Source organism: Fistularia commersonii, chromosome 29 (genome assembly GCF_037954325.1).
Source record: "Fistularia commersonii isolate RoL2024-O1a breed Wild chromosome 29, RoL_Fcom_v1.0, whole genome shotgun sequence".
NCBI classification, from domain to species: Eukaryota; Metazoa; Chordata; class Actinopteri; order Syngnathiformes; family Fistulariidae; genus Fistularia; species Fistularia commersonii.
Genome location: NC_141312.1, coordinates 3,919,021 through 3,930,293, shown reverse-complemented (window position 1 = coordinate 3,930,293; position 11,273 = coordinate 3,919,021). Strand labels below are relative to the sequence as shown.

Below are 11,273 nucleotides of genomic sequence, written 5' to 3'. Positions count from 1 at the left end.
GATCATGGGACTGGTCCCTTATAACCTGTGTCCTAGTACATGACAGCAAATTCACAAGGCGGAATGGACGCGTTTAATTTTAGGACACTTCCAAGATGCATTGACTGCGTTCTTTTGATTTGCATCTCCTCTTTTCCACATTTTTCTCTAAACATGCCACAGAACAGCCTAATGTTTCCATAGAAACGGTACACTTAAGTCTCTGAACAAAACCAGACAGTAAATGTTATGAATCTTGTAAACATAGTTGGTTATGACTACAAGTCTCGATATTTTATTTGCAAGAGAAGAGAAAAAAATGAATATAACCTTGCACTGTGGCCTTTTATTCTGAACATCATCCTGCAGTTAGAACTATTTATTGAAGAATCAGTTTATCAGCCGTGCATTTCCAGCTGCAACTTGTGGAGGGTTTACTGAGTCTCAGGACCAAACCAACTTCAAGAAACACACCACTTACCTAAAATGGTGTTCTTAATGGCTTGATACCAGTGTGAAAGCATATGAATACCATTAAGATGAATGGTAATACTTATCACTGATACATAAATACACAAAAGCATTGACTCATGGGATAGCAGAACCCTATGTGGCCCAAATTTACTTCCATATGACTTGAGATGTCACAAATCAGACCTCAAGGTCAGAGTTCTTTAAAGTTTCCTCCTAGATATGCATTTGCACAGCTGAATACCTTGGCTTTGTCGTGTTAAGTATGAAAATCACATTTGTCTTGGGGTCAAGCAGCACAGGTAACTCAAGTGACATTTTCATTTTGTTAAGACAGTAATCATTCAAATTGGATATGATGATAAACGGACAAAGCAACTTAATTTTACATGGCCTTGCAGTTTGCTGATAGACTGAGACAAAGCAAGTAACTTTCAAGTGCAAATTTTATTCACAGGCAATCAGAATTCTAGCTAAAACAAAACCTAGAAATCCAAACACAAAGCTCTCAGCTCTGACATTCGGGGCGGGAAATGAGAGGGATGGAAGCTTAACTCGGCTTAAAAAGTCTTTTGGCACAACAGCTGGGTGAGGAAAACAGTGAGGGGAGTAGAATGACTGGTTTTTGAAAAGTCAGGTTGTTTAGGTTCAATTGATCAGAGATCAGACTTTTGCCAACAGATGCCAGAAAAGTCTGGTTGATGACTTTAAACTCCCACAAAATCCATCAATCAAAAGACTACTGTTATGTATAAGTTAGAAGTTGTTTTGTGTGGGCATTGTAGGCCATCTTTAGCCACATCACCTTTGTGTTAACCGGTATATTAAGACACCCTTATATACAGTATGAACATTATTTACATTTCTACTGCAATTTGTTTGCATCAGTTATTGATCCTTTGTCAGAATCTGACTGCGTGATGCTAAGACTTATAATGCATTGAACAAAGAAAAGACAAATCACATTTTGCCCTCATGTCTTCCTCTATAACTTGGCTTCCCAAAGTGTCTTGATGTCTTTGATTCCCTGCTCTGCAGCCATGGCAATGATGTGGTCCAGAGCATTGACCTGCCCCAACATTTTTACAACGTCTTTGATTTTTTCCCTGTTGGTAATAAGAAGTTACACTAGAATTAACATGGATAATGGCAGCACAGCTTAAAAGATGTGATCAAACACGCTGAACACTGCAGCTTTACAGCGTGAATATACAGCGAGACCTTTCGCCCTGTGTATTTTCACACTGAATGTAAGGGATCTTACTTTGCCGCCCGCCGGTCGAGATCAGATCCCCCCAAGCTGCTTCGGTACAATGTATTGCCGATGTGGGCGAGGTAACGACAAAATGGTTCCATCTGAGGCAGCGTCTGCTGACCCTTTAGGCCCGAAAACCATTGTGCTGGTAAACAGTCAATCACCTGGAACAAGAGCAAGAAAGGCCAAATAAGAATGAGTCACTGTTTGACAGTAAGCCACTGATAGCCAAAATGGCACACATTTTCAAAACACAAATGGTCAATTCTGAAAGGCCTGAATAAGCATTAACGCCTCCTAGTGGATAAGCAGATTTAGGTTCCACAGATCAGTTTGTTTAAAAATCTGAGGTATAAGGATGTTGTGTTGCCACAAGACACTTTTCGAAGCTGCTCACACTTGGTTAGAAGCTGGATATTGGAGCGATTAAATGAAAGTCTTGTGAAGGTAATGCAGATTGTCTATCAGATACAGTACTGTGGCTACTTTAAAATCTGTTATGTATCTGTATGACATCTGTTATGTCATGGAGAAAAAAACAACATGTTTTCTGTACTTTTTGCGCATTCACTTTTGTTTTGGGGCTTATTACTTCTTGTCCTTAGTTTACTTCATGTTTTCAAGGATGTCAGAATGAAAAGTTCATGAGTACATTGTTGATAAGTCACAAAATACTTGGCCCCCTCTATTGACTGTTCTTGCCATAAATCACTAGTGAATAATCATATCATTCATGAAAATAAATCAATTATCTAAGCAAAAAATGACTAAGAAATTAATCAGAGCATACAATGCATGTAAATTGGTCAGCAATATGTTAGAATAATGAGGTTAGCAAGGACTAGTAAAGTGTCAGTTAATTTGCAATATTAGCAATATTTTTAAAGATTAAAATTATAGACTGTAAAGAGTGGATCAGTAATGCTGTGCCAAATGCATTTTATTACTTAAATAAAACTTTTAATCATTTAATTAAAAGTGAAATTAATGACTCCTAACTGTGCCAGACAAACTCGGATTGTTATTTTAAGATGAGCTACGAAACACAGGGAAATTAATTTTATCCCATGTCACCAAGCCTTAATTAAATGCACTACTTGACACGTTCAGATTTACGATTATGTGATTTAACAAGCAATAAAACTCAATTAATCCCTTGACCACAGAAGGATCCTCGTAATTGGGGAAAAATCAGAAACTCAGAACTGATGAGTGAGGAAAAGGCATTTAAACTTCATGGTCGACGGCGTTTTATCTGGGTTGAGACGAAGAGCTGGGCTGAAGATTTTTTTATCAGCTTTATTAACTAAGTCAAATACATACGCAGAACCTTACACAAGATATATATGTGAGCCGCACCTCTGAGGCAGGAATGGAATGGATCTCAACTGAGCTTTTTGGTGAGGTTTCCTATAAGCATTAAGCATGGATGAGAGAGTTTGGTTCCTACCTTCTGGGACTTCTCAACATTATCTTCACAATTGTCCGAGGTCTGCAGAGCAGAGAGTATGTATCTATTGAGAGTGCTGTCTAACGCCAGGTCTCTCAGGCAGGGACTGGACAGGATCCCTTCCCACTGCAGGATATTACCCATCAGCTACGAACAGAGACCAGAGGATTAGACTCTATCCACGCAGAGCAGACAATTAGATACGTCTAACACACACACTCACACACACACTTGAACCATTTCAATAAGACTAAATGCTTGAATTAGCTCGACATTAGTGTTGAGAATAAGCAAAGTGTATTATGTACCTGATTAAGAATTATGGATCTGATGTTAATAACTATGTGACGGATACAAAATTAGCAGAGAAACTATTTTTCTTCATTAAGTTATTTTGTGTACAATAACATTAGCAAATATATGATATATAAAAAAGACTGGAGGTCATTCAAAAATAATAAAAGTGATGTTGTTTCAACTCTTAATTTACCTTCACACATGTCCAGAACTGTCTCTGATAGAACAAGTAGGGGCCGCTGTTTTTGTTTTCCAGCACACTAAATGAAAGCAAAAACAAACACAGGCTGACTGTTATCGACTGGGTCTAACAATAACTGGACGAGCTCAAAAGCATAACAAGTTTTTGAACAAACTTTTTGGGGTAGAGTGGAAGGAAGACATCTTCATCCAGTGTCCGCCTTGTTCGTAAGACAACCGTTCTCAAAAACTCCTGATATTCACAGAAAAATAAATGAATGTTATGATTTAAAGTGTCTTGAATAGGCACAAGCAATTCTGCTTTTCAATCAGAGTGTTACCTGTGTATATCGATTGTCCCCGTGCAGCACAGTGGGGTAGCCTTTCATCAGCCTGTGAATGAAGCCCACCAGCCGGTTGGTCTGACTGCCTGAAAGCGGATCCCACACTTGCTCTGCTAGAACTGGCTCACACAAACACACAAAAAAAACATTAATGAATTTGGACAGGAAGCAATGCCGAGCAAACTTTTTTTTTTTTTAACTAGAGTTGCAAATAGATGGATTTCTTTACCTGTGAGCTTAGAGAGGATGACCTTTTCCACAATGGCGGGGAGTAGGCTGATATCGCCATCTCCTTCATCCACAATAATGTTCTCCTCAAACCCATAAAATAACAAAGACTCAAACCAGAGCATGTATTCAAAATTGGCACACTGCGCCTGGACAAGAGAAGAAAAAATGGATTTCAATATTTCTCGATCATCCCTCTAAAAGAAGGTGTCAAATGATTTGCTTTACCTCAAGAGGGTTCCATGTAATCAGCTGCAGACGGACCAAGGGGTTAAAGAGCTTGGGCAGACAGAGGCCGATGTAAGCGTCTCGGTAACAATCTGCATATTCTCTCCTCCACACTTCAAAATGGGACTTGATGCAGTCAAGGGAATGAAAGTCCTCCACCACATCCTCAAATACTTTTTTACACTCCCTGATGATACGATCTTGACAGGGAAAAGAAAAGAGAAACCTCTTAGTAATCTTCAAATAATAACAGATCCATAAATTGCAAATTTTGCTGGTTGTGCTGCTGTTTTAAATCACGCACCTCTCTCCATATTGAAGCTGGTAATGTCAGTAGAGGTCTCCTCATCGTCAGATGATAAGCCTTCGTTATGCTCAGCCCTCTTTCCGTTCTGCTCTCTGGCCTGTCGCCTTCGAGTTCTATGGGCAGTAATTCAAAAGCAATGACGCAACAAACAAACAGGCCTGATCAGACACCCTAAAATGTCAGACTTTGGGACTATATTCACAAAGCAAAACAATACTTCAATAACTGCATGAAATTCTGTTAATCATTTTATAAAACTTTTAACATTGTTTATATATTGACTCCAAAGCCATGTAAATTATGTCTTCATGATTTACCATGTATGTTTACTTAACAATACTAATCATGATAGGAGTGAGTCTTGTACAAATTACATTTTTAGAATTTTGCCATGATCAGGATTTCCCTTTTGCCTCTAGAGCAAATGATGCTGCCATAACTAGACAGCAACCCTTTTCCTTTCTATTAATTTCTTTGTTTTTTCCTCTAGGAACATCAAACCTTGGAAAGTCATGGTTGGGGTCTTCTAAAGTTAACCGTTTCCTAATATCACATATTTATAAACATGAGCAGTACAAAAATGCGCTTTGTAAAAACTGACCCCATGCAGTACATCACAAAACATCTGTCTCAAACTCAACATCTTACCGTCGCGCTTCTCTTTCTGCGATCCTCCTTTGTCGACTGTGCTCTTGGTATGCGGCGCGATCTCGGCCAAATGAGTCTAGATTAGGTGCCATGACAGCTTTATCTGCAAGAGACAGGATCCATATTAGGGCCCCGAATTAAAGGTTGAGACAATCCATTACCCCACACTTGTTCTGACCATCTAACATCTCATACAGCGAGTGTTAAAATTTGGAATAGATTAATTTCTCATTGGAAACTGCGTAAGAAAACCTATTTCATGAACCATGTTAACAATGTGGAGCTCTTATTTGGCACTTCTAGCACAAAACATCAACTTTGATTATCGACAATTTTAGTAGAAATGAGACAATCATTTCCTAATCACTTACCTGGCTGAAACTTGCTACAAGTTACAAGGACAGGCAGCAAGTCACAAATTGTTCTTTTATTTGTCATCTTTTAAGTGACCATCATTGCCACTGTAGTGGAGCTACAACCACCCGCTTCCCGTGAGACTCAGCCATTACAGAGCAGCTGAAACAGCTACTCCATTAAACATTTTCCCTGTGTAAACATATACACTCACTCACATTCAAACCACAATCATCCATCGCATTCATGAAGGGAACATAAGAGAAGTGGGAAATGCTGACAGTATGCAACACACACACACACACACACACACACACACACACACACACACACACACACACACGCACACACCCATAAACACTGACACACACAGAACTAACGAGGCCGTTCAAATAAATCATAAAAACCTTCAAGATGGACTGACTTGAAAGGCTTGCAAACTCCGACGATTCATCTTTAATATCATCCTGTCTTCTCTGGACAAGTCTTGAGGCCCGTTGCCTTAGTAACTGGTGCATGGCAGCCTCCAGCTCCAGGACAGCAGGCACCTGAAAGATATGATGCCTTCTGTGACCTCTGACCAAAAAACAAAGCAGGGCTCCGAGTCAATGGATTGTCTTGCTGGAAGGAGAAGAGGACCACGATGGGCAATAAAATACTGGAACCAGATCATGATTAGTGTGGGGTGAAAACACATAATTCTTGGAAAGAGGTTTGAACTCCTTCCATTTACAATTCAGCCAATATGATTATCAGGAAGCTTTTACAGGCCAACTGGAAAAACATTATTAAATGAACGGACCACAAACACTGACAACATTCAGTTCCAGCCTTACAGAGGTGACTTCCAGGCTAACTGATGCTGATAAGAGTTTGTTAGCGGGGTGTGTCGAACTATGTGTTGAGTCTCCTGATCAGTTTTAAAAACAAAGTCATGGAGTTCAGTAAACAAGTGGACATCTGTTAGACCAATTTTCTTCTTTTTTTCCATAAAGCTGTTGTTCTCTGCTCCTGTAGGACCATAATTAATTGTTATACAAACTTTTAGTAAGCTCCGTTGAGTCAGACAAAAATATAGTATGGTGTGTGTGTGTGTGTGCGTGTGTTTTAAGAACATTCTATGAATATGATTTCATGCAACTCTTCTTTGGTTCAAAGAAAAAAAAAAGGACACGAAAATAATCTCTGCTCCAGGCAAAGACTACTAGAAATATAAGGTAGCTGTATAACTGGGCATTTCTTTCAAGTTTGTAATTGAAGCAATTGATGCAGAAATGCATTATTTTGTCATACTAGGTTGAGGGTTATATGAATTAGCATTATTGACAACTGTGTCAGAAATTAAGCTTCAAAATTGGAAGGAATGTATAAGTTTCTATTCCTTCAGACCCATATCATGTGGTCAGGGATCACAAAGACAAGACAGAAACTGCTAATTGCACAGCAGATAAATTCTCCCTTACCTTTTCACTGAAACACTCAAGCAAGTCTCCAACATACCCTCGCATCTCTTGCAAGAATTTATATTGATCTGCATTGTCATTGGATGAGCCCTCCAGCTGCTGTATGGTGCACTCAGACGCTGCAAGGTCTTCTTCAATCTGCTTGTAGCGATTGGCATTTGCGTCATGGCCTGCACACATTTGCTTGAGCCTACAGACACATGGCATACAGGAAAGACAGTAAGCGAGAACAACTTGGGATGCTGCCGCAGACCAGCATGGCAGTTACTATAGTCTTAGCGGAATACTCTGAGTACATAATCACTTCAGAGTGCTTTTGGCAAGTAAAAAGACATTACAAGAAAGCTTATTGTGAGGAATTAATGTAAACTCCCTGGTGATGGCATTCCCTCCCTGGCTTTTAGATCTGTTGGTAGCTTGCAGGGTCATCAAAACCACAGCACAGATTTGCTGAGCTGATGACTGAAGCATTAGAAGGTGGTCTCTCATTTAACCTACCTATCCTGCAGGCGTTTCTTTACCAGATCAATGGATACTGGGGTTAAGTCCCTAATAGAGGCCCCAAAGTGAACAGAGCCATTGTCAGCTCGGCCAGCTGGCTTGCCAGTCTGTGGAGTGACTGTGCTGTAGGTAAAAGGCATGTTGTAGGAAGAGCCGTAAGGCTGGACATCGTAGCTGTTCTGATAGTAGGCCGTGTTGTCTTCTGGCTGGCTGCTTTGGACCTGGTCATGAGACACAATGCGAAATATTGCTTTATCACCATGGATGAACATTTTTCTCCTAAAACATTAATAGTTTTGCAGACTTTAAAAATCAGGAATTGTGACGTTAAATTTGGCTTGATCTATTTACCATTGACATGACAATTAATGATGGGGATGTTATCAATGCGCACCAATATATTTCATGCACTATGTGAGGATGTTTATAAAACAAAAAGTGTCAATGTAAACAGTTTTCTGAGTTATACAGAGATGTAAGACTAATTATTGTAGAGCGCTATTACAGCGTACCTGGGGTATACTGATTCCTTTCCTGATCTGCTCCTGCTCCCAGCGGCTCACCTCCTCATCTTGACCTGCATCCAATGCCTCGTCATCACTGCCTTCAATACCTGTGTATGCAGGGGAGATTATTAAGCCTGAATCGCTGAGTGAAATCAACAGTCTATCATTAAAGGGTCAGAGAAGTACATTATTTTGATACCTATCTCCTCAGCTATCTTTTGCCTTTGGCTCTTGCTCCGGACGCCACTAAAACGGATCCTCTTCTCCTCTTCGTCTTCATCGTCGCTGACGTCTTGGTCTTCTCGGGTCAGTCTCTTTTTAGGGGCTTCAGTCTCCACCAGAGGGAGCTCGCCCCCCTGCTCCCTTGCTAACTGCCGTCGCTTTCTGGCAGCATGGATAAATGCTGCATCTGGGATCTCCCCTTGAGTGAAGACAAAATGTATTAGGGCAGTGCTGGAAGTAACATCATCTGATGGAGAAAATATAAATGCGTGTCATACCTGGCCTGAGAGTACTGAGTGAGGAAAGTGTGTTGAAAGTTGCTCCGGTGTTTTTGCTCTTGGAGACTTGACCAGCCATTTGGCCCCCCTGACTCTTTGTGTCTTCCTCCTGCTCGTCAGTACTGTCCACCTCCATCTCCTCTTCCCCTTGTTCACCACCAATTTTACTGACAACCTCCTCTTTGATGGTAATTGGAGGTTGAGATGGAGTGTCTAAGTAAGGGAAAGGTAGATATGTCAAAAACTTTGACATTTTGCAAGCTCCTCGTGACTAATTGTACAAAGGTTACACCATTGAAATGAAGCCCCTTTTAAAACAGTTGTTGTCAATGGCAGCACAGTGCAAATTCCAACGGCGACATACAACATGGGAAAACAATCGCTTTCCTGAATGTTAGTCAAAGATAGGTGAGCGAACTAGATGCAGCAGAATCCAGTTCTGGGGCCTAATAAATTAAGGGCCATTGAATTTTAATATCGGTGTCAGCTTGCATTCTTGAAATTACATTTTCTATAACAACCATTATTTACACTGTACCTGCAAAATCTAAATACTAAACATCCAATGCATGCCTCCCCACAATGAGGTTAAAATTACATAACATGGCAGCATGCATAGTTATGCGGTGACTATCAAGTGCTTTAATAAGAAGAATTATCTCTTCTGCAAAGTCTACGAAAGTAGAAATCCTCTCAATGTGACAGCAGAGGAGGCTGATGCTAAGAGGCATTGGGGCTGAATGGAAGTCTTTCCCACCTGATCTGGGTTCATGTTTGACTGTGCCGCACTTCTCCAAGTCTTCCTTATACTCTCGTTTCAACTGTTTGACGATCTTTTTGCTGTGATTGGATTTCTTGACCCTGAACACCTCGGATCCTTCTGTCAACACATGAGAAGACGATGTTTGAGCCACTAAAGAACACACATTACCCACGCTTGACCTGGCGATACAGATAGCATCGTTAACCTGCTAGCCAAACGACAACGTTACCTTCTTCGTCGTCAAAACTCAGCAAACTAGCTTTTGCGGGTGCTGTGACGGGGACAGTTTCTTTCACTTTCTTTTCCTTTTTCAGAGCTTTAACGCTGTTAAAAATAGCCGACACGCCGTTGGTTTGGCGGTTATCCGCGCTACCGGATGCTAAGCTAACGCCGCTGTTAGTCTCCAGAAACGGGACTTCCACCACAACGGGCCCAAAAAGAGTCGGCGCCAGCGGAGGCAGCTGCTGCTGCGGCGGCGGCGGCGGCGGCGGACTCTCCTCCGGCTCGTCCTCGTCGGAGTCGTTTCTTCGCCGGAAGTTAGCTCGTTTCGCTTTTTTAAACATGCTGTTTCTTTGCTAAGTACAACAGTGCATTTCCGATCGTATGGCATCAACGTGTTGTGCTTAAAGCGGAGGAGGATTATTTCCACGGGTCCACGCAGCCATTTTCTCTCAGGTAACCCGTTTCTTCTTCGTCCCCTATATTCGGAGCGATTTTAACAGAATTGTTTATTACTGCCCTCTAACGATTAAAACGAGTACATACCACAGCGACTCAACTACCCCCATCACACGTTACTCCGACCGATCCAGTGTTAACGCCAAATGTTTGCTTCGCATATTTAGTCTGGCTTAGGTTTTGCATCAATGCCCTTCCTGACACCTGGAACCCGCTCAAAGGGAACACTGGCGTGCTTCCCCTCGGGGCTGCAGTGTAGTTCAAAACAGGTCAAACTATATAAACAACTAAGGAAATGATAACTAACTGGGCAGCTGTGGCTCAGTTGGTAATGTGAGCTTGCTTCCATTGACCCCCTTCCGTGTCTTCATGCTGAAGTGTCCTTGGGCAAGGCATTGAACCTTAAGTTGCTCCTGATGGACTTCTTAGTGTGCCTTGCATGGCAGCTCAATCAGTGTAAGGTGCTTTGAAACCGCTAGGTGTGAACGTACATAGAAACAATTAATTCATTTGTATATTTCTTGTCTATACTGCTCATCCTGCTCAAAGGGTTGTGATGGGGCCAGAGCCAATCCCAGCGGGATACTCTAAACCGCCATAGGTGGGGATCAGAGTGAATGAGGGCCCTGTACTCGACAGTCCAGAGTGTACCCTGCCCCTTTCCCAATGTCATCTGAGAAGGGACAAATGGTTTAATATTAAACATTTATACAAGGTCAAAGTCTTGCTTAGATTTGAAGCATGGATTCAAAGGAGGCCACAAATTTGCCCTGGTATAGTTCCTCTTGCAGCATGTACCAGAACCTCGGAAGTTGTTTTTTAGAACTCTGTCCCCATTGCTCTTCAGCAGAGATTCTGTTAATGGTAACTGGGACTCGTGGGGATAAGACCTCAGTCAGTCCATTAAGAGTCTTCATGGGTGATTAAAAGAACCTTGAAGTCAATTCTGCAAAGGAAGTCAGGAAAGGGGATGACTCAGGTTAAAAGCAAGACAAACGTATCTTAAAAAGTTTAAATGGATGGAACTCTTGCAAAGTTCGAGACATGTTCAGACAAATTTGTGAAATGTTCTCTAAAGTTGACATCTAACCTGACAGTACACAAAAATGGACTTTATGCTT

The 11,273-nt window shown here is 41.3% G+C and overlaps 1 protein-coding gene across 2 annotated transcripts; it reads right to left on the bottom strand.

Annotated features, from left to right (window-relative positions):
• Positions 1-878: 878 nt before the first annotated feature.
• Positions 879-10,158, bottom strand: paxbp1 (PAX3 and PAX7 binding protein 1). 2 transcript variants are annotated; one of them, XM_086176850.1, is made up of 18 exons: positions 9,704-10,158; positions 9,469-9,591; positions 8,712-8,924; positions 8,411-8,632; positions 8,218-8,318; positions 7,703-7,926; positions 7,205-7,394; positions 6,166-6,289; positions 5,388-5,490; positions 4,737-4,852; positions 4,433-4,632; positions 4,206-4,353; positions 3,974-4,095; positions 3,809-3,885; positions 3,646-3,712; positions 3,156-3,302; positions 1,715-1,869; positions 879-1,556 (listed from the first exon to the last, which is right to left on the bottom strand). In XM_086176850.1, exons 1-18 carry the CDS (start codon positions 10,035-10,037, stop codon positions 1,436-1,438), a joined length of 2,787 nt encoding a protein of 928 aa, XP_086032976.1. In that variant the 5' UTR covers positions 10,038-10,158; the 3' UTR covers positions 879-1,435. The 2 variants fall into 2 exon arrangements, with proteins under 2 accessions (XP_086032976.1, XP_086032977.1); XM_086176851.1 differs by having other exon boundaries at positions 9,469-9,588.
• Positions 10,159-11,273: the final 1,115 nt, after the last annotated feature.